We start from the raw sequence: 24,619 nt of genomic DNA, 5'->3' as shown, positions 1-24,619 counted from the left end.
GCTTTATTTAAAATCGGAACAAAAAAAACTAAAGAGAAACATAAACTACCACGTGGGGCAAAAACACAATCCAGGGTTGGCGGTGATGGGAATGGGGTGAGGCAGGCAAGGCAAGACACGACAGATACCTAGGAAAACATCCACAGCAAACACATGGGGAAAAAAAGGAAGAAAATGAGGGAGAGGAGGTGGGGCAAATGAACTAATAATCAGATAACAAGCAGGTGAGGCCAAGATGAGAAACTGATCACATTATCAAGTCAAGTCAAGTCAAATATAATTATATAGCGCTTTTCACAATACAGATTGTATCAAAGCTGCTTCACAGTTTGTTTATTACTGGAAAAAGACATCCAAGTTTGGTAGAGCTAATCAGTGGTATGATGGGTCATTTAATTTGAACATCCCCAACTGAGCAAGCCAAAGGCAACAGTGGCAAGGTACCGAAAAACTCCATCAAGTGACCCGATGGTGTCCTCAAACTCCATCAGATGACCCAATGGAGGAAAAAAAACCTTGGGAGAACCCAGGCTCAGTCGGGGCCAGTTCTCCTCTGGCGTTTATGAAGTAGAGACCGAATTTTCAGTAACTTCGGAGACTTATCAGAACTTATCAGAGGTGTAAATTCCAGGTTCAGAAAGTAAAAGTCCTCCTCAGTATTTTGTTCCAATCACCTGGATTTGCTTATTAGTAGGGGTGGAACGGTACACAGAAGTCACGGTTCGGTTCATACCTCGGTTTAGACATCACGGTTCGGTACGATTTCGGTACAATGGAGGGAAAAGCCAATGCAGAAGGCATTGTATTTTTTAAATAAGTTTTATTAATAAAGGCATAGAACCAGTTTATTTATAGTGCACTGGCAATAGTTTTATATAATTAGTTTATTAATTAAATTAATAAAAAGATAAAAAGACCTTGCGATATGTTTGGTAATTGTACCTGAATTAATTTAAAATTAATTTTCTATATTCAGATCAATATATTTGTTTTCCTTAATTTTAATTAACATTATTAATTAACAATGTAACATTATTCTCATCTGAATGATAAATAATTGAATTCTGTATATGAAATATGTTTTGCTTTTAAAACAGTGTGTGTGTGATTGGTTGGGTGACAGTTAGGTTACAGTTTGACAAGAGTTTACAGTGTGACAAAAGCACAATGTTGTGTTTTATTGTGTTTTATATACTCTCTCTCTCTCTCTCTCTCTCACACACACACACAGTTCGATCGCGCCCGCGCTTCTCTCTCTCTCTCTCTCTCTCTCTCTCACACACACACCAGCATTGCAATCTTGACATCGCAGTCCTGTTCATTATGCGGTCACACCAAACGCGAATAGAGCGTCAAATTCGCGTCTATCGCGTCTAGTTCGACGCTAGTCCAAAGCGAATAGGACGCGTGTATAAAGCCAACGTTTGAAGTGAGCGCGCGTTCAGAGCTAAGCCGATGGTACAGATTATGTGTCCCTAAAGAACCCGCGTATCTAACAGTTAGAGAACCGCATTAAATTAATTAATTTGCACGCGAGTTTTATTTATTTTTATACCGTGTATTCTCCGTGGAAATTCGTGCACCGAACCGTGACGCCCGTACCGTTTCGGTTCAATACGAATACATGTACCGTTCCACCCCTACTTATTAGCAGTTTTTCAGTCAGGAGACAGAAATCAGCTGAAATCAACTGTCAATTAGTTCATGGCTGGAATAAACATATGGCAGGACTTCTACTTTCTGACCCCTGGATTATACACCTCTGCATATTAATCACACATTTCTAAGGCCTGTAAATCAGGGGTGTCAAACTCAGTTCCTGGAAGGCCACAGCCCTGCAGAGTTTAGTTCCAACCAGCTCCAACAAACATACCTGTAGTTTTTAAATAAGCCTGAAGGACTTAATTAGCTGGATCAGGTGTGTTTAATTAGAGTTGAAGCTAAACTCTGCAGCGCTGTGACCGTCCAGGAACTGAGGTTGACACCCCTGCTCAAGAGTGTTAAAGTTAATGAGATAATTAAGTGAATCATTGAGTGATGATTGACCATTATTGAAGACACCTGATGTTAACAAGCAGAATCACCAAAGGAGAAAACTCATTTTTAAGCCACCATTATGGTGATCAGTGTTTGCTTTAGTTGGGCTCTTGACCTTTAAACTGTTAACATTAGATTTTCTTTGGCTGTTGTATCTGAGTTATAACTGCCAGTTGATCAAAGAGAACAGGTGATCCGATGGTGTTGGTCATGTTTTGACACAATCATCACATGCCCTGCATCACAAACCTCGTTTAGAGAGATTTTACCTTGTTGATTATAGCAGTCCTGTGATTCTATAACAAACGATGTTCAGCATTTTCAAATATAATCCAAAATATTTCTTAAGTTGTTCTGATAAAAATTTTTAAAAAATCTTTCATTTAGGCATGCACAGACATCAACAATCAGTGTATGAATCTCAACAATGGTGACAAACAGTAATTTCCTTTTCCTAATTGAATATACTAGGACATTTCAGATCATAATTTATTCATACCGCAATGCATGATGGGAGCCATGAATGAGTTTTGATTGGTGGCACCCAGAATGCACTGCAACATGCTTTATTATTGTCACCATTGTTGAGATTCACAGGCTGTTTATTGATGTCAGTGTGTCTAATAAAATAATTTTTCCAAGTCTTTTTATCAGTACAACTTTTAAGAAATATTTTGGATTATATTGAAAATGCTGAACATCATTTGTTATAGAATCACAGGCCTGCTGTAATCAACAAGTTAAAATCTCTCTAAACGAGGTTTGTGATGCAGGGCATTTCATGATTGTGTCAAAACATAACCAACACCATCGGATCACCTGTTCTCTTTGATCATCTGGCATTTATAACTCAGATACAACAGCCAAAGAAAATGTAACGTTAACAGTTTAAAGGTCACGTGCCCAACTAAAGCAAACACTGATCACCATAATGGTGGCTTAAAAATTAGATTTTGCAATGTACTGTTTATTCAACATCATGTTTACGCTCTCAGAAAATGGCACACAACAACTATAACTGACTTAAAACCAGAAATCTAAAATCAACTAGAAATATGTGTGACAAACTCCTGTGTACTCCATTGAACAAGCAAAAGACACAAGATAGTAGTGTTTTACATTTTCCTCATGTTTGTAGTTGACGTTGGGGAGAGCGGGGCACAACCTAACACATCTTGGTTTTGGCTCAATTATTAAAAAAATAATTAAGTTAGATTCATCTTTTTTTTACACAAGCAACATACACATCTCTGCCACAAATGAACACTTAAAGTTTTTTTCTAGGACCTACCATTTTCAGTTGCACTGAAAGTGACAGAAGTGCAAATGTTACAATTTACCCCACGTGTGGGGTTAATTGTAACAGACAGAGGGGTTAGTTGTAACGCTTGTGTGTATCACACATAATTCAGTGCTATTTTATCTGTATAGTTTGATTTTGTGTGTGCATCTGTATAGATAGATATCCATACATCCATCCCTCATCGAATCATCCTTCTATTATGGATCAATATCATGGATAGAAATATAGGAAAGGGCTGCACAGTTTTGCAATAAATAAGTAAAATCGTCAAATATTGTAATTGCAATTGAATAATATTTGTATGTGGCAGCTGCATGCAAAAAAATATTATTATTAATAGTAATAATAATAATAAAAACAAGCTTTAAAATCATATTTTAAAGGGTTTATTGGATGAAAAACAGGCTATATTTTTGTGATCAATGGATAGTAAACAAATGTGAAAAAAATCATACTTTGACAACATTGTTTGTGAAAGTCCAACAAAGTTAAATGTGGCAAAATAAATATATAAATAAATACTCAAACCTGAAAAGTTGTGTGGCTCCCTGTTTTCATTTCATTATCATTTTACTCTTGGCGGATTAGTAACACTGTGCTACAAATAACCTCGCTGTGTAAAACATATTTTAAAAGCCTAGCTAACAGTTGCTAGGAGTTGCTGATATTTTTCAAAATGGTGCTATGTTTTAGCCAACAAGACAGTGATTAAGGTAATATAAAGTTAAGATTTGGTGACATACACACCCAACTCAGAAACTGAAAAAAACGTATGATGAAAAAATTGACTTGCACGGAGTCAAAACACTTTTTATCCAGAATCATCAAGGAATCTTATCAAAACTTTCCACAAATCCGCAGGAGCGAGAGAAAAAGAGCGGAAACACAACCTGCTTGACCTTGACTAACTATGTAAAAGGTACATGTTACATTTAACCCCGCGTTAGGTTGTGCCCCACGCTCCCTATCCATTTGATGTTTGTGTGTAGATCTATGCATGAACAATGAAAAAATGATTGTTGTTAGATATTGTACACATCGATCTGATTAAATGTAACAAAACAAAATTACCCGTATGGGCGCAACTATGACTGTTGAAGCCAGAGCCGGCCCACCCTATACGCGAACTAAACGGCTGCTTGGGGCCCCGCCGCCACTAGGGGGCCCCCAAACTATGGTCCGACCATAGACCCTGACCGTGACCGGTAACTCGACGTACATTTGCATCACATGTTAACGCAGCGGTAGAGTAACTCACCGGACACTGCACTTATTCGCAATTGTACTGATACTGACTATTGTAACAGTTAACCAAAAGAGGGCGCCGTTTAGTGGTGTTGCTTTATGTTGCTTGTAAACGGATGTTGAGCAATAAAGCACTCTTGAGAATGGCAGTCTGTGTGTCCAGTCAATACAGAAATCACAAACGTTTATTATTTGCATTTGCTATAAAGCCTTGTCAGTTAAACATTTCATTCGCGTGCTGTTCTGACATGCATTTTTTTTTCTGTGCACGTACACACTGAGCGCGTGCTCACTAAAAACCTGTCAAACAGCGCCCGATTACTGGACTTTATCTACATTGCGTTTGATTGTGCATATACTGTCAGATACACACAGGGTTTACATAAACACAATTGAAGTAATCAGTTGTGTCTGTCACTTTGTTATAAGCGGGACCGCAGCCTATAGTATACATGGATAGTTAAAGGGATAGTTCACCCAAAAATTATTATTTACTCTCTCTAGGTATCAATATGTGACCCGATCTGGCGAAATGAGTCGGAAGTCGCAACGTTCTATTTTAAGATATGGGCCGATTATGTGGAAAAACAATGAAATAATAGATTTTTTTTTTTGTGCTAATTTCAAAGAACAGACATTCAAAAATAATCTCCCAAAGTTTCGTAGTCCAGATAATTGAGTAAAGGTATCTAAATTACTATTAAAGTTTACAAAGTTTTACTAAATTCGCTGGAAATGAACATTGCTTTTCTCAACTCCTCGCGTCACCTCTGAGCATTTCCCGGGTATCCCCTGAAACGTCACTATCTCTGCTCTTTAAATGGTGTTACACGTTGTATAGAACCAATCAAAAAGCTTAGAAATGTACACCAACGCTGATCATTTGTCGATGGGAAGCCGTTTCGACTGACCGGCACGCGATTGGTCCAGCCACCCTCCTGTCAGACTCGCAGCGAGCGCTCTGTGTAATAAACAAGCTAGCAGATCTCCTCAGAAAGATTAAATATTATTAATTTGAGAAATGTCGCTGTCAAAAGCGAGCAAAGTTGCCAAAGCGTCATCAAGCCCCCTGGCCATTGCACACTGAGTCCGCGTTTTTTTCGTATGCGTTTTTTCGTATTGATTCGGTGGCTCCGAATTGTCAAAACACCATTCAAACTGCTTGCTACGGATGCGAAAAACTTACGATTGTTTTTATATAACGGATGAAAGTGTCGTAGTGTGCACGCGTGATTGACATAACGTGATTGACAAATGTGAATGAGTGTAGCTATTTATCTGCAAGGAGAATTCATTAATGTGTTTAATTAACCCAATATTTGTTGGTATCTCTGTTATGAATTTGTTATGCTGTTATTGTCAACTAGCCTACAGATATAAATTGCATAGACTAGCATTATTTGATCTGTTTCCTTGTCTCTCTGCCTCTCACTTTCTCTCCCACTCACTCACTCACACACACACACACACACACACACACACACACACACACACACACACACACACACACACACACACACACACACACACACACACACACACACACACACACACACACACACACACACACTCTCTCTCTCTCTCTCAAGCAATGTAGCACCTCTGTTCAATCTTTCTGATTTTAGTACATTTTTGTAAAAGGTAGGCCTACTGTTAAATTATTTATTCAAATAAAAACTTTAAAATAATTTGAGCTTCAGCCTGGTTTAATAGCATTTATATATTAATGTCTTTGGTCAAATTAAGCTGTAAAATAAATAGTTTATCCCTTTAAATGTAATGGATTTTGAAAGATATCAACAAAAAACGGGCAAAAAACTTTAAAAGCGATTTTCTCAGGTTTTCAATTGGAAAAAGAGGGCAGACGACCATACTTCAAATGTGTATATCTTTACAACCATTCAAGGTATGACTTTGACTAGGATATCAATTGAAAGCTTAAGGTCTCCTCTTTCCATTAATACCAAAATCTCAATTTTTAAATTTGGGTCACTGTGACTCATTTTGCTGGATCAGGTCACATATCTTTCTTCTGCTTAACACAAAATAGGATATATTGAAGAATGTGAGTAACCAAACAGTTGCAGGTCCCCATTGACTTCCATATAGGGAAGAAAAAAAAAAAACTATGGAAATCAATGGGGTCTATCAACTGTTTGGTTACACACATTCGTCAAAATATCTTCTTTTGTGTTCAGCAGAAGAAAGAAATTGATACCTAGAGAGAGTAAATAATGACAGAATTTTCATGGGTGACTAAAAACTACACCTTTATTGTTATCTTGTTACAAGGCCATCTGATTCTGATCTGTTCATTTTATGTCTTATTTAAGTATTTAATTTAATATTGTCCGTTTTGTAATAAAAGTATAATTTTTTATATAAGAATATACTGTTTATCTAAAGTTATTTAGTTAACTGTTCTGCACATTTGCACGCATTTTTTTATATTTTTTTTATAGGCCTATACCAAAAGCAGGTTTGCTGGTTTATTTAGCACACCACATTGAGTATGCCACTTAGTACTGTAAGGCTTTGAATATTAAAGTGCAAAATAAGAGCTGGCCACTCTTGTGGGTTTGCTACTGTTACAATTTGAAACCGTATAAGGGTAAAACATGCCAGGCAGACATTGATGTTAGCAACACAGCTACAACTAATAAAATTGATAATGGGTGTGTTTTGTAGTCTGCAAATAATCAAGCATTGACAATATTCAATCATATTGGCGGCACCATGGGCCCCCAAATAAAATTCTGCATAGGGCCCCATAAAGGCTTGGGTGATTGAAGCTCCGCCCCTCACTTCCGTTCTGAAACTATATAGTCTACGCCTGAAACACTTTCGTTTTAGCTTAAAGACTGAAAAAGTGAGATATGGAGGAAGAGAAGATGTACAGAAGTAGGACAAGCATGAAAGACATATTTAATAGAAAATGTGCAAATGAGCAATCAGGTCAGTTCAAATTTATTAATATTCCTTTATTAATCTTACATGCAAAAGCTAAACTTGATTATGATTTGCGGTGAAGACACAAAGTGGACTGAGTTTACATTTCCTTATTCACTATTATTTCAATAATTCATTATTCAACAGCCATGAGTCAATTGTTCCCTTATAGACCTTTTAATGGCGTCGTGACAAAGTTTACTGACTGAAAATGGGTATATGCAGTTACCACACTTATTAGAGTTACCGCACGTATTTATAGTGATAATTTATTATTTCAAGATGATGACAGAATCCGCTTTTCTGAGAAGTGTTTTGGTGCAGAACACACACACACACACACACACACACACACACACACACACACACACACACACACACACACACACACACACACACACACACACACACACAAGCTCTGATCTCTGTGCGTGACGTCTCGCGCTTGCGAAGTCGAAACCGGAAATAATCTGACATGTCATGACTGAACCACAAGTGTGAACCACTGAAGCTTCCCAGTCGTGTTACTCTCTGCTCAAATCAAAACAGATTACCCAGAGGCTGCTGTTGGCAGGGGCGTAGCAGCCATTATAAAAGTGGGGGGGACAAAATGGTGTGGTGATGTGACCCAAAGGTCAGTCCTTCCAGAAAAATGCAGAGTTTTTTTTGTGATTGTTGCGGGCAAAAATCCTTGATTATGTGGCGATGGAATATGCAGGATATTTGCAATTTTATGTGATGAAATTGCGGGAACTTGCAAAAACTGCGGTTTGATGAAAAAGAGAGAAAAAGTGATTCCCCAACACCCTGTTCTCACTAGGCCACTACCTTAATGTAAAGAGCTATTTCTTATTACTTCCTATGATAAGCAAACATACTACATCACAGAAAGTGCTGGAATATTTAATCTTGTTTTATTTCAGACCTTAATAAACACATGGCTCAAACTTACAAAACATTGATGAGTCAAACTAGTTCTGTAGCTTTACAAAAGGAATATATTACAACTTCTGTAAAAATGAATAAATAAAATATGAAAAAAATATTTCCTGTTTTACAGCTTTTCAGTGATGTTCATGTCGCGTAATTACGTCACTTCATAACGTTCCCATGGCAACAGGGGGAAACGGCTGCTTTCGTGTGAAGAAAACGCAACATTTTTCAACTTTCTGCTAAGATATATGTGACTTTTTTTGCAACAAAAATGCGGGGATTATGAAATCATACAAGCCCCGTATATTTTGCGTGGAAATCGGCAATTTATACGGCAAAAGTGCGGCGTAGGCCTATTTGAAAAAATGCCCCCGCATAAATCTGCGGACTTTGGCTGAATTGCGTTTTTCTGGAGGGACTGAAAGGTGATGTTCATAATAATAAATTCTAGATGGAATAGCAATTGGCATTTTACAGCACCCTAGTGCCAATTTTGGGAACATGCCATGATAGTTTACAGCAACCTATTTTTGTGAAATCATACTCGAAATAAAAAAAATATTGCAGGACTTGGGACTTTCAGACAACTGTGGACATCTATACTTTATTTTTATGAAATAGAGATATTTTATGATATTTACAATATTTCAGTTAAACTACACTTGAACAATAACTTTTATCTTACTTCTTAACAGTTGGACCAAAAAAAAGTGTTCATTGAGTATACAGATTACATCTAGCCTACAGTAATTTTATACAAAAGACATTTTATAAAAATATATCAATAAAACCTAAATCAATGTATTCGGTATTGGACATCAATTTAACATTGACATTAGATGTTGAACTTACATTGAATTTTGGTCACCCGACGTCGCAACCAAAATTTAACCAAATATCAACGTCTTATGACGTTGTGTGCCTGCTGGGAATAATCTGTTATGTCTCATTTAACAGACGCTTTTATCCAAAGCAACAAGTAGGAGAGCATTTAACACACACTCGACACAATCCGGCGCGACGAGGTCCATTCGGGTCTGTTGTCTTACACGTCTCAGCGTTACAGAAGGTTAAATCATAACAAGGAAACTTTACATGTGATTCATGTCATCGCGACATACTGTAACAGTGTGTGTTTGAAAAAAATGATGTAGTCCTCTGCTTTTTTTCTGGGGTGCATTAGACGGCCAAACAGCAAAGCGACTAAACAAACACGAAAATTCGCAAGAGCAACAAAAGATTTGAAGCTTATGGCAGACGCGCCCAATAGATGCTTCGCGCTGTGATTGGCTGAATGTTAGCTCACTCAAGTCTAAGTAACAAATCAGAGAACACGGGCGGAAATATTGGCGTTGAGTAAAAAAAAATGCGGGGGACAGAATCGAGATATATCCAGCTGCAGACCCGCAGCACCACCAGTTTCAGAACCCCAGTGCCAGAACCCCAGCGCCAGAACCGGAAGTGAGGGAGGGGCGGAATTATTTACAATGACACAAGCATGGTTATTTTTGCAAGTATTTGAAAATATTTAAAATTGTTGCACCTTTTAAATAATATTTAGTGTATGTTTTTATTACACAGTGAGTCACTGCTCCTTGTATGAACTATAACTGGTATGTGACAAATAAAGAGCAAGACAGCGCTCGTGTTGTTTGAAGACGTGAGAGTGCGCGCGCGCGGCCAGGGCTCTCTCTCTCTCTCTGCTCTGCCCTGTCATGCGCAGCAGTCATTCTATTCTACATCACTCACCGATCAAAATAGGCTTTGGCGGGACACAAATTTGCTTTGGCGGCCGCCAAAAAGCGGACGATCTGACGGGTTTTAGAAGATTTAATACAACCTGAAACTAAAAAACAGACCCGACCTCTATTTGAGACCGGCCTTTATTTACCCAGACCTGCAGCCACACCAGGCGTGTAAAGGAGACAAGTACGGTACATTTTTATTGTTTCTTTTAAAACAATGCCGGATTTTCTCTCTCTTTTTAGATTTTTGACATTATTTTACATAAAGAAAAATGCATGCTGCACATGTTCTTGTGAAATAAAGTATATTTTATATAAAATGACCATAAGTTTCAAGTATTATTTTTCACCATCATGATCAGGAAGTAACTCTCATAATACAATGAAACGGATAACTATATAGAATTATATTACACAAAATCAATGTTTTAAAATGCTTATTGTACTATACCTTAATGTATCATTATAATACGAATAAAGTATGACGTTTCGTGTGTAAAAATGCCGTTTCGTGTCTAAGCAAATTACGCTCCAAAACGTTAGGTGGCGTTACTCGGTTTAGAACGTAAGCTCCGCCCCTCACTTCCGGTCCTGGCGCTGGTGTTAGAACGTAAGCTCCGCCCCTTACTCCCGGTTCTGGCGCTGGGGTTCTGAAACTGGTGGTGCTGCGGGTCTGCAGCTGGATACTATTGACAGAATCACCTGTTTCTAAAAGTGGGGGGGACGTGTCCCCCCCGTCCCCCCCGGTTGCTACTCCCCTGGCTGTTGGCACAAGAGACCCTGGAGTTTAAAATGGTCTATTTTTAACTTCATACAACTGCGTTTATATAAGGACAGATCTTAAGGTTAAGTGTGAAATGATGTGAGAAATCATAATGCAGTATACTAACCCAACCATGTTTTTTCAGCTCGTTTAAAACAATCCGCAAATTAATTGCAAAAAAAGCCAGACCAGCACAGCATCCTGCAGGTTATATCAGCGCAATCGTGTAGTGATTAGTTTTACCAGCAGAGGACGCTGCGAGCAACACTGACTCTATGGTCACACGCGCCACTTCATGAACAACATAATAATCTAAACGAGAGGAGTGCAGACACAGCGCTATTATCAAAAGATACATATCTCTTTCAAGGTAGTAACATACTGCATAGTATTCATGTTAAATTAAATTATTAATGTTTGTAGCTATGTGCTTTGAAACAGGCAAGGTGTGGGACTGTTTTGCACGATTTTAAACTCTGATATGAAAAAAAAAGAAGAAGAAACAATTGCATTAGCAGAACTCCATACTTAGTGCTTAAAATGAGCCTAAAATGCTTAATTCAGTAAGTGCTTAAAAAGCCTAAAATAATTAAGGGTATTTATTTATTTCCAAGTACAATCGTTAAAAAAAAATAAAAAAAATTGGAAAGTTAAAAACGTTAAAAACATTTGTCAAATGTATTTTTTATTTAGCATGCTTTATTTTTACAATTTGTTTTTGTAAAGACATTGATTTTTTTTTTTTTGAATTGTATAAAAACTTTAGTATGATCACAATGAAAGTGTCCACTGCAATATTTAACGTCCATAGTCCAATGTGTAAATAAAATTATTTAGGCACAGTGTATAAGCAGAAACTTCTTCCTTTTTGTAAACGCTCAGACATCACTAGCTGAAAGCTCTGTTACAATATATCCAGTTCCTGAAATAGCCTATTTGGTTCCACTGGGTGGCATTTACATGAATATTCATAATATGTCCCGCTATTATGGGCGGACCCCTCAAATTGGTACTTGTTTAATTAATAATTTCAAAAAGGTAATAAAGTTTTAGTATGCATAAACTGTTTACATTTTCAAAACAATGCACAGTTTATGTAATATGACAAATCATCTGAGCTTTTGCCTGAATGCTTTTTGATAAAATAATGTAAGGATATATCTGTATACAGCAGAGCAAACACAAATGTATAACCTTTTGCTAAAACAAATCATTTTTTACCCTTTTATGTTATAGCTTTTATTTTTAAGGCTTTCACATGTGAATAGTTTGATTAATAGCTTTGAAAATTTCGACTCCAATATACTTATTTGTGTAATTTGAGGCATTAAACACCAGAAAAGTTTACAAAGCACTGGATGAAGGAACAATTTGCTTGTGATAGAGCACTACACATTGACAGAGTGTGTTAGACACAAATACAAAAGCAACATCTCAACAATCAAATGAACAGGTTAAGAGTTCATTTAAAATTGTTAGATTGTTAAATAAATCATCAAGAGCTCTGAATTGTTTGACAGGTGATTCACATGATCTGAGGATTGTGTTAACGGGAGTCTGTGGAGCTGGAAAGAGTTCAACTGGAAATGCAATACTGGGTCGAGAGGCATTTAAAGAGAGCAGAACCAGAGAGAGTGAGATACAGAGAGGAAGAGTAGAAGACAGAAACATCTCCATCATCGACACTCCAGGATTCTTCAACACTCAACTGACTGATGAAGAGATGAAGAAGCAGATGATGAAGAGTCTTTATCTCTCTGATCCTGGTCCTCACGTCTTCCTGCTCGTTATCAACCTGGAGAACTTTGAGGAGGAGCAGAGGAACCTAGTGGAGCAAATTCAGGAGAACTTTGGAGCTCAAGCTTTTAAGTTCACCCTAGTACTGTTTACTGGGAGAGAAAAAATGACAAACAGAGAATGGATGTCCTTTATGAATAGTAGTACATTTGAAGACATAGTCAGTCACTGCAGAGGTAAATATCATTTCATCAACAGTAAAAGTGAGATTATTCCATCTCACATCACAAAGCTTCTGGAGAAGATTGATGAAATTGTCAAAAAGAATGATGGCCAGCATTACAATAATGATATTTACTCAGTTTCTCGAACAAAGAGCAGAAAAGAAAATAGAAAACCAGAGGAAGAAAAGGACAAAAGAAAAGAGCAAAAGAATGAGATGAGACAAGCTCAAATAAAAACAGTGCAGGAAACATTTGAAATGGACAGTGTGATGACAGAGAGAATCGAAAAGGAACGTTTTATTTTTCCGTTGAGAGAAACAGATTTGAGAATGTCTGAAGAGCACATTGTTGAAGGGAAGGTGATGGCTCGTACACCGTCAGTAAGATCACTGGCAGTCTTATTTGAAACAATGGAGACACAAAATACAGTCCAGACACCAAAAGCTGGAAGAACAAGGATAATATGGGGCCGGAAGAAGCAACAGACAACAACAGAACAACAATTGACCAAAGCAGGTAAGAATGTTTAATAGAACTATTTCATTAAACATTTTCATTAAATGTCAAGACATTTTCTTGAAACAGTAACACATTCCATAAAAAAATAACAACCTCTAAACACAAAATAAAGCTTTCACGCATTCAGTGATGAATTCAATAAACTGTTATCTACAGGGTTTTCAAAACAACCTCTATTCAATGTACAACTATATTTAAGGAGCAGCCTGCTATAGCTCGAGACTATAATGCATATAGCTTTATTTAGCATTATTTAGCATTAATTTCCATCTCTTGTTTTATCTTCAATCATGTCAGATCTCAGGATTGTGATGGTTGGGAAAACTGGAGCTGGAAAAAGTGCCACAGGAAACACCATTCTGGGACAAAAAGCATTTAAAGACGAACAGTGTGATCATTCTGTGACGAAAGTATGCCGACCACATCAACAGACGGTAGAAGGTCGAAACATCTCAGTGATCGACACTCCAGGACTGTGTGATACTTCCCTCAGTGAAGAACAACTGAAGGAGGAAATAGTGAAGTGTGTGGAGATGTCTGTTCCTGGTCCACATGTGTTTCTGCTGGTCATCAGACCGGATGTGAGATTCACAGATGAGGAGAAAAACACTGTGAAATGGATTCAGGAGAACTTTGGAGAAAAAGCTTCACATTACACCATTGTTCTGTTCACCAGAGGAGATCAGTTAAAAACACCTATAGAGGAGTATCTGACAAAAAACCACCAGACTGATGAGCTAGTCAAACAGTGTAAAGGCGGTTGTCATGTGTTCAATAACACAGATGAAGAAAATCGATCACAGGTCACTGAACTGCTGGAGAAGATAGAGAGAATGGTGAAGGAGAATGGTGGAGAGCATTACACAAATGAGATGTATAAGAAAGCCCAGAAAAAGATAATGCTGAAGAAGGCTCAAGACGCAGCTTTAGTGGGCGCGAGTGTAGCAGGAGTAGGAGCAGCAGTAGCTGGAGGTGCATTACTGGTCGCTGCCACTGGTGGAGTGGCTCTGCCTGTAGCTTTAATAGCAGGAGGAGCAGCTCTAACAGGAGGAACCGGTGCAAAAGTTATTGTAGATAAAGTTAAAAAGTAAAAGGTTGAGTTCACTTTGAAAACATGTGGAAACTGATTGCCTCAAAATAAAATTCAGCATATTAGATAATCATATATATATATATTTTTTTTTCATACATATACAGTGGTGTGAGTAAGTTATTACCCCCATGCTAAAGTTGCCTAAAAAGAGGAATAAAAAATCATCTTTTGGAAATTGATCTTAATGCCTTAATTAGAAAAATGAGGAAAAATCCAACCTTTAAGGACACCAATTTTCTTTGTGTATGAATAATGTATCATAAATAAATAAATGTTCTTCCTTAAAATACAGGGTGCATAAGTCAGGCATAAATTGCAATGCCAAAATCTTCATGCCAATCTCTAGGTATGGTGAAGGGAATGTGATGATGTGGGTCTATTTTAATTCCAAAGGCCAAGGGAACTTTATCAGGATGCATATTATCCTGGATCCATTAAATAACTGGCCTTTAAAAATAAAAATCTGCCTGACTCTATGGGAATTTAACATAGGGGGGGCCTGACTTATGCACCCTGTATTTTAAGGAAGAACATTTATTTATTTATGATACATTATTCATACACAAAGAAAATTGGTGTCCTTAAAGGTTGGATTTTTCCTCATTTTTCTAATTAAGGCATTAAGATCAATTTCCAAAAGATGATTTTTTATTCCTCTTTTTAGGCAACTTTAGCATGGGGGTAATAACTTATTCACACCACTGTATATACACACACACATATACACACACACACATATATATACATATATACACACATATACATAAATATACGTTTACATTTATTAATTTAGCAGACGCTTTTATCAAATAGAAGCAGTTAAACTAACAATAGGACAACAATATAAGTGCTATGACCCTTCCCAGTTTAGTCTAAAGCAGTATATTTAATTTTAATTTTGTTTTTTATAAATAGATATAGAATATAATAGAAATTATTAGTATTAATGGATCAAGTGTTGCCGAAAAAGATGCATCTTGATCCATTTCTTATTTATATATAGCCTTTTCAAAAAAATTTTTTAATGATTTTATTTTTTTACAATGAAGGTGTTTGATTGTAATACTTCAGGAAATACCTTTGATTACAGATATTTTTTGTTGATTTAATAAAAACAGTAATTTTTCAGTATAAAAATGTGAATTACTGTAATTTGTCAATGATGTCATAATACTGTACCTAAAATAGCAGCTGAGTTGTTTGTAATGTTATGCTCATTGTTTGTAATGTTATGCTCATTGTTTGTAATTTTAGAGTTTTGCGTACAATTTAAAATAAAATCATAAAAAATCTGCTATTTCCCATAAAATAAGGATTTAAAACTTTAGGATATATACTTTTTTTTGTTTCAATATCTGAATATTTCTGTGAAGAATAGGTCTTTGTCAGAAGAAAAAAAAACACTTGCTGTGAAGTGATGTGTTCAACGTGCGGTTCAACCTGTTCGATCTTATCAAGAACTTCTTAGGAAGTTTTGCTTTTCTTAAAAAAAGCTGAATTTTTCTCATTTCTTGAAAGTTTATATATTCTCTCACTTGTGTGAACCTACAAGAATTCAACATTCAATCAAAAAGTATGTAATAGAGAAAAGGGGCGAAGAGCTGAGGGAAAAATTGTGAAAAATCACAATTTCGTTATATGAAGTCATCATTATGATGATCATGACTACGGTGGCCTAGAGAGCTCAACTCGCTGCAACTGAACATCTGCAAATAGAAAAAACACCCGCAAATCCCGAAAACATCTTCATCAGTTTTACAACACACGTGTGCTCCAAAGGCTCACAACACAAGCAAATAAACGCGCTGCAAATATTCACAACACAAGCAAATACAGAAACACACTGCAAATGTTCACAACACAAGCAAATACAGAAACACACTGCAAACAGCACAGACCACAATGGAAATGTTTCCAGGGGATCCCAATAAGTGACAAACCTGACTTCAGTTGGTAAATAATGCAGTCTATTTCAGTTTCCTCAACGTGCAAAAAATGCGCCTATACACACATCGTTTTCAGAACAACAGCACAAATGGGCACAAATGCATTCGCTATTTAAAGAACGTTGTGCAGGACATGAAAACGAAATCTGCATTGGGCTGAAACTAGCAAAACACACCTGCGTCACACCTGGCGTTGCATTGCTCCGTGTGTATGAGAGGGCCCTATACATTTACATTTATTCATTTAGCAGACGCTTTTATCCAAAGCGACTTACAACTGAGGACTAAACCAATCGAGTCATCGTGAAGAGGCAAAAACAACGCAAGAAGTGCTCAAAATACAAAGTTCAGACATTGCTCGGAGTAGCATAAGCCAGATAAGTGAGGATTTAAAGGAAAAGGAAATACTTTTTTTTTTTTTTTTTTTATGTTAAGTGCTCACGGAAGAGATGAGTTTTCAGTTGTCTTTTGGATGTTGTCAGGGATTCTGCATTCTGGATGAGGGTGGGGAGATCATTCCACCAGCATGGAGCCGTGAATGAGAATGTTCTGGAGAGTGATTTTGTGCCCCGCTGTGATGGCACCACGAGCCGTCGCTCATTGACCGATCGTAGGCTTCTGGTAGGGATGTAGACTTGTAGTAGTGAGTGGAAGTAGGAGGGAGCTGAGACTGTGGTAGATCTGTAAGCAAGCGTCAAAGCCTTGAACTTGATGCGAGCAGCGAGTGGTAGCCAGTGCAGAGAGATGAACAGAGGAGTGACGTGGGCCCTTTTGGGCTCGTTGAAGACCAGACAAGCTGCAGCATTCTGGATCATTTGTAGAGGTTTAGTTGCACATGATGGAAGTCCAGCCAGAAGAGCATTGCAGTAATCAAGCCTAGAGATAACCAGGGCCTGGACAAGAAGTTGTGTTGCATGCTCAGCTAGGAAAGGCCTGATTTTCCTGATGTTGTGCATAGCAAACCTGCATGATCGAGCTGTCTTTGTAATGTGGTCTGTGAAGGTCAGCTGATCATCAAAGATTACTCCAAGATTTCTGACCGACCTTGATGGGGTGATTGAGGATGACTCTAGCTGGATAGTGAGGTCGTGCTGTAGAGACGGATTGGCAGGGAGGATGAGAAGCTCAGTCTTTGCCAGGTTGAGCTGCAGGTGATGTTCCTTCATCCATGCCGAGATGTCCGCCAGACAGCTTGAGATCCGTACAGCTACTGTGGGATCATCTGGTTGAAATGAGAGGTAGAGCTGGGTGTCATCAGCATAGCAATGGTAAGAGAAACCATGTGCCTGTATGATGGGTCCCAGTGATGTGGTGTAAATGGAGAAGAGGAGCGGTCCAAGAACTGAACCCTGGGGAACCCCTGTGGTCAGTTGATGTGCTTTGGATACCTCACCTCTCCATGTGACCTTGAAGGACCTACCTGTGAGATAGGACTTAAACCAGTGGAGAGGAGTACCTGTGATGCCCAGTGATGAGAGGGTGGACAGAAGGATCTGATGGTTCACAGTGTCGAAGGCAGCAGACAGGTCCAGGAGGATGAGAACTGAAGATCTGGAATCAGCTTTTGCGATCCGCAGGGCTTCGGTGACCGACAGCAATGCAGTCTCAGTTGAATGCCCTTTCTTGAAGCCAGATTGGTTGACATCCAGCTGGTTGTTCAGAGACAGGAAGGATGATACTTGGTTGAAAGCAACTCGTTCAAGTGTTTTCGCAATGAATGGTAGGAGAGAGACAGGTCTGTAATTCTCTAGGAGTGATGTGTTTAACGTTGTTTTTTTAAGCAGTGGAGTTACCCGAGCCTGCTTAAATGCTGTAGGGAAAATGCCAGTGTGGAGGGATGAGTTGATAATGTGTGTGAGAGCTGGTAGAAGTGTGGGAGAGATGGCTTGTAGAAGGTGTGAGGGGATGGGGTCTAGAGGGCAGGTGGTAGGATGACTGGAGAGGAGAAGTTTAGATACTACTTCCTCGGTTAGTGGAGTGAAGGAGGAGAGAAGATTGTTGGCTGTGGGAGAGGTTAGTCTGGGTTCCTGTGTGAGTGAAGCTGAAAACTGACTGCTGATAGTTGTAGTTTTGTTAGTGAAGAAGTTAGCAAAATCATCAGCAGTTAGCGAGGAGGTGGGTGGTGGTGGAGGTGGAGGTGGACAGAGGAGAGAGTTGAATGTCTTGAACAGTGAACGTGTGTTAGAGGCGCTGTTGATCTTGTTGTGGAAATATGAAGATTTTACGGCGTGAACATCAACAGAAAAGGAAGAGAGCAGAGATTGATACCTACTGAGGTCAGATGTGTCTTTTGATTTGCGCCATTTCCTTATGTTCATGTAATCAATAAAACTCTCTTCAGTATAGTGTGATTGTTTTATGTATCTTCTGAAAGGTTTTGTAATGTTGTTGATGAACTTCAGTCAGTCTTTCTTCATCTTATTGTTTGTTCAGATCAACAGGAAGTGCAGTGAGAGGCGGAGCACAAATGAACCAATCCTGGGCTCTGTGGGCGGAGCCACTGATGATTGACAGGGATCATCAGTAATGAGTCACAGGAGACTTATTTATGCAAGAAACATGATGTAACAGTGGAATTAAATGAAAGTTAAAAGTTAGTGCATTAAAATATCAATATTAAAATTGTATTAATTTCAAAACATGAGTTTCTGCATCACTTTTATTTGTTTTCAATAGTTTTTCATGTTTGCTCCAAAACACTCCTGACATTTAGCTGGACAGTTTGTGGATATGATTTTCCTATAAGTGTAATGTAATTTATTTTCTAAAAAATATTTTGAAAAATCGCATACCCATTTAAGAAATAACTGGTTTTGACATTGTTAAAACTGTAACAGCAAGTATTGGTGTCGTATCAAAATAAAAAAGTTTGTTATGTTTTTGGACCATGTGTGTCCTTAATAAAGCTTTGATGATGATGATGATGATGAAGATGATACTGATGTTCTTTCTCTCAGTGAGAGGTTCAGACAATATTCATCATTATTCTCTAGTGATTAAAGATGAAAAGTAAAGTAAATGCTTTACCTAAGAGGTGATCACGCAGGCGACAGATTGAAGTGACCTCGGATGACTTCAGCTAGAAGATTAAATATATGTTTTAACACATGTTGGGTGCCTCTCTCTAAAACATTCCAGTAAACAGACCTGTAATTATATAACTAAGTAAATATCATAAGCCTGAAGAAATCATTCAAACCATTTAATATGTAGATGGATACATATTGATTAATACCCTTGATAATCACTCATTAGTAGGGGTGGGTTTTAAAAAAAATCTTCTCTTATTGTTTGTTCAGATCAACAGAAAGAGGCGGAGCACAAACAAACCAATCCTGAGCTCTGTGGGCGGAGCCACTGACAGATCATCAGTGATGAGTCACTAAAGAGATTGATTTCTGTATAGTTAAAAAAACATGATGTAACAGTGGAATTAAATTAAAGTTAAATGCTAGTTAATTATCGCTGTGTAAAAAAATATAAATATAAATACTAAAATAAAGTCAAGAGTAAAACACCTATTGTGATGTTCAATGGTGGATACAAGTGCATTTCCCTGCTTTTAAATAATAATTGATAATTTTATTTTACCCTTATACTGAACAAAATCACAATGGACACTATCATTTTATGGTCAATATCATCAGCTTCTGTGTTTTGTGTTCCTGTAACTTTCCCTTTAAGTGATCAGTTAGCGACGCGCTCATACAATACTAGCCCACCGCAGAGCCACACGCCACAGCAGCGCCAGACCAGCAGTCTCAGACCGGCCGTGAGCCTGGAGATTACAGCAGCGTTAAGGTCAGGTTTAGTGGTGGGGTTGGGTATTCGTCATGCTGGAGCTTATAGTTATTGTGAAGTTAGGGTTAGTGGTTTTGGCAAGCCTGCAACCTTAGCCGAAAAAAGTGTAACGCTAGCTAACGCTGTGCTACGCTGGGAAGGAGACCAGAGGCCATTTTCTTGATGGATGTCAATGGAGGAGAGGCTTCATAACACTGAATAAACTGCTTTTGTGAGTAAATAGCTTATCATTTAATGAATCGACACGCCATCGGCTAATCTTCAACATATTTGCTCTTAAACACCAATTTAGAGTAATACCTGTATGATATTACGCTGTAGCCGCATTGGACCAGCGGTTTGGAAAATGGATGGCAAGACGCGGGAATTAATTCGACACGACTCTCACCAGTGGCGTAACGAGCCAACACCGGCCCTTATGCAGGATTATCAAGGCGTTACACTACAGCACCTGATGACGTAATGTCCACGAGTAGGCTAGCATGCATTGGACAGGATAGGATCATAGAGACACAGTATATAAGAGAAGAGATGACTGACAAAATCAGGATCAGCCTACGCGCACCACAAAAAAAAAGACACTGGTGAATGCGCACCATAACACATTGTTACTCACTGCTATGACTACACACACATAGACCTAGGTCCAAATACATAAAAAAAGATGCATTTTCCTCTGTGAGAATATGCATGTTCACTTGCCGACCCAGGGATTCCCCAGTCCCAATTCGAAACAAATTACACCAAAATCCATCATTGTTCGTTTCACACATGTATTCAATGATCAGTAAAATATGTTGTTGTCATTATTTATTCAGATAAATTTGTGATAAAGTAAAATGCGATCAGACTAAAAGTAGTAAAATGTGTTAGGGGGACCCGGCTGTCAATCAATATCTTCCAGTCACGCGGGCCCCTGATTGGTTCCGGCCCGTAAGCAACCCCGTACCCTGCTTACCGATAGTTACGCCTGTGACTCTCACAGTGCATTATGGGTATTCTCTAGCCGGTGCATTGTGGGATTGAATGAGTGCACTCGATAACGTCCACTATGGTTTCAGACATCACTACAAATGGCTGTTCCCTCAAATAGTGCCCTATGAAGGGTATAGGGGGCGATTTCAGACACAGCCTCAATGACGTCAAAGGCTGTAATGTGATTGGTTATCAAGGCACACGTGATCCAAGTTAGCATTACACTTTTTCCAGTGGTAGAGCCACAGATCCTGGTATCTCCCAGTAATAAGACCATCTCTGGTATAAAGCAGGCTTTAGGTGATCGTCAGCTCTGTTCGGTCTGAAGCTGCTGGCCTGAAACTGTTGAACGCTACATACACTCACCTAAAGGATTATTAGGAACACCATACTAATACTGTGTTTGACCCCCCTTCGCCTTCAGAACTGCCTTAATTCTATGTGGCATTGATTCAACAAGGTGCTGAAAGCATTCTTTAGAAATGTTGGCGCATATTGATAGGATAGCATCTTGCAGTTGATGGAGATTTGTGGGATGCACATCCAGGGCACGAAGCTCCCGTTCCACCACATCCCAAAGATGCTCTATTGGGTTGAGATCTGGTGACTGTGGGGGCCATTTTAGTACAGTGAACTCATTGTCATGTTCAAGAAACCAATTTGAAATGATTCGAGCTTTGTGACATGGTGCATTATCCTGCTGGAAGTAGCCATCAGAGGATGGGTACATGGTGGCCATAAAGGGATGGACATGGTCAGAAACAATGCTCAGGTAGGCCGTGGCATTTAAACAATGCCCAATTGGCACTAAGGGGCCTAAAGTGTGCCAGGAAAACATCCCCCACACCATTACACCACCACCACCAGCCTGCACAGTGGTAACAAGGCATGATGGATCCATGTTCTCATTCTGTTTACGCCAAATTCTGACTCTAACATCTGAATGTCTCAACAGAAATCGAGACTCATCAGACCAGGCAACATTTTTCCAGTCTTCAACTGTCCAATTTTGGTGAGCTCTTGCAAATTGTAGCCTCTTTTTCCTATTTGTAGTTGAGATGAGTGGTACCCGGTGGGGTCTTCTGCTGTTGTAGCCCATCCGCCTCAAGGTTGTGTGTGTTGTGGCTTCACAAATGCTTTGCTGCATACCTCGGTTGTAACGAGTGGTTATTTCAGTCAAAGTTGCTCTTCTATCAGCTTGAATCAGTCGGCCCATTCTCCTCTGACCTGTAGCATCAACAAGGCATTTTCGCCCACAGGACTGCCGCATACTGGATTTTTTTCCCTTTTCACACCATTCTTTGTAAACCCTAGAAATGGTTGTGTGTGAAAATCCCAGTAACTGAGCAGATTGTGTCTGGCACCAACAACCATGCCACGCTCAAAATTGCTTAAATCACCGTTCACCTAAATGCATTGAAGCAACTGCCATGTGATTGGTTGATTAGATAATTGCATTAATGAGAAATTGAACAGGTGTTCCTAATAATCCTTTAGGTGAGTGTATAGTCTGCAGTCAGACACATCTCGTCTCATAAGTGCTCGTTCAATCCATCAAACTGCCACCAGAGGTCACCATCTCCTGCCACTGACATCCACCTTGATGATCCTCACCTGTATATCACTATCATTCATCTTCACAATTATTCACCTTTAATTTAAAGAAAAAGATCATTATTTTTCTTTAGTTAGTTTTAGTTCAGTAATGTTGTTCTCTTGTTTAGGGAGGGACTGTGATATTTCCGTCGCTGGGCATTAATAAACAGTGTTAATCACACAAAGTCCTTCACTGTAGAGCTAAAAGTGCTTGTGTTAAAACAGTCAGTCATTTGGTTGCTGTTGATCTGATGAGCTTCAACACGGTAAGACAAACACACTCTTGCTTAAATGAAACTGATGATTATTGCTCATATAACATACGTGTCTTTACATGAGAAATGTTAAGGATAGGGTGATTTACATGTACTTATTTAAGTGATGATTATATTAACGCAAGTATTCATTACTTCAATGATATCATTGTTTCTGCCTTAAATTATACATTTTTTTAAATTAATACATTTTTATCTAACTGTGATTTTGTATATGTACATTTCTGAAATACATAACTTAGAAAGTTCCCTCTGATAACAGATCACTCTAAATTGTAATGTGGACTCGTGTATTTTCTGTAAAGCTGCTTTGAGACGATGTGTGTAAAGCGCTATACAAATAAATGTGAATTGAATTGAATGCTGTATTATAGATATATTTTATGCTGATGATTATATTAATGCTGTATTATAGATATATTTTATGCTGATGATTATATTAATGCTGTATTATAGATATATTTTATGCTGATGATTATATTAATGCTGTATTATAGATATATTTTATGCTGATGATTATATTAATGCTGTATTATAGATATATTTTATGCTGATGATTATATTAATGCTGTATTATAGATATATTTTATGCTGATGATTATATTAATGCTGTATTATAGATATATTTTATGCTGATGATTATATTAATGCTGTATTATAGATATATTTTGTGCTGATGATTATATTAATGCTGTATTATAGATATATTTTATGCTGATGTGGGTCAGAATGGCTCCTCCTCTTCCTCTGATCTTCTTTCTGCTCATGATTCACGGTGAGTCTCTCTTACATTCACATTAGAAACACTGATGTTTTATTTAAGGCGTCATGAGCGGCTGATCTGCACTTTCTTCTGTCCTGTACTCACATATTTCTCTCTGAAACAGGAAGGTTGTGTCGAACATGTCAAACGCTCCTCCCTTTTAGAAATGTCCAATAGTCTTTTGCTACTTGCTAGTCAGTGTCACATGGTTTAGGGGGAGGGACTTTCTCAGTTCAGAGCATTTGATTGGGCAAAAATCACTATAGCAGCAGATCATGAATATCTTTGGCTCATGTTCTCGGAAGTGAATGTGTGTGTTAAATATTTATCATGTCAAAGAAGTTCACTAGCATAAATGAGGTCTGAGCTGATAGATAAGAACTAAAAGCCTCAAAACTAATATTTTGATGTCATAGTGTATTTAATAAATCCACTATGATTATTTTATTTGTCTTATTTTTCATATATTTCATTATTTGAGAGTCCATCCTGTTGTTGTTGGCTGATTTTCTTGGTTCTCTCTTCACTCCTCTGTCTCTGTACATTTTCTTCTGCTTTTCTGCAACACCCTCCATCAAAGCTCATCAAAAAATGTTAAAATGTTTACATGGTACAATGACTGGTAGGCTACTGTTTTTTTATTTATTTTAATTTTTTTATTGCTTGACACAAATTTCACGATTTCAATTCTTTCAATCTCTTTCACGAATTCAAT

General features: G+C 38.1%; 2 protein-coding genes across 2 annotated transcripts in view; both read left to right on the top strand.

Annotated features, from left to right (window-relative positions):
* LOC130105933 (B-cell receptor CD22-like) overlaps positions 1–24,619 on the top strand; it is a 145,783-nt gene that overhangs the window by 53,849 nt on the left and 67,315 nt on the right. The window lies entirely within an intron of this gene.
* On the top strand, positions 7,427–14,568 carry LOC130105833 (GTPase IMAP family member 8-like). Its single transcript, XM_056272032.1, has 3 exons — positions 7,427–7,540; positions 12,496–13,452; positions 13,735–14,568. The coding sequence occupies exons 1-3, from the start codon at positions 7,462–7,464 to the stop codon at positions 14,544–14,546; spliced, it is 1,848 nt and encodes a 615-aa protein (XP_056128007.1). The 5' UTR covers positions 7,427–7,461; the 3' UTR covers positions 14,547–14,568.

This window comes from Rhinichthys klamathensis, unplaced genomic scaffold (genome assembly GCF_029890125.1).
Source record: "Rhinichthys klamathensis goyatoka isolate OS25496 unplaced genomic scaffold, OSU_Roscu_1.1 h1tg000330l_1, whole genome shotgun sequence".
NCBI classification, from domain to species: Eukaryota; Metazoa; Chordata; class Actinopteri; order Cypriniformes; family Leuciscidae; genus Rhinichthys; species Rhinichthys klamathensis.
Note: the sequence above shows the minus strand (reverse complement) of the source record. Positions and strands in the feature narration are given on the sequence as shown.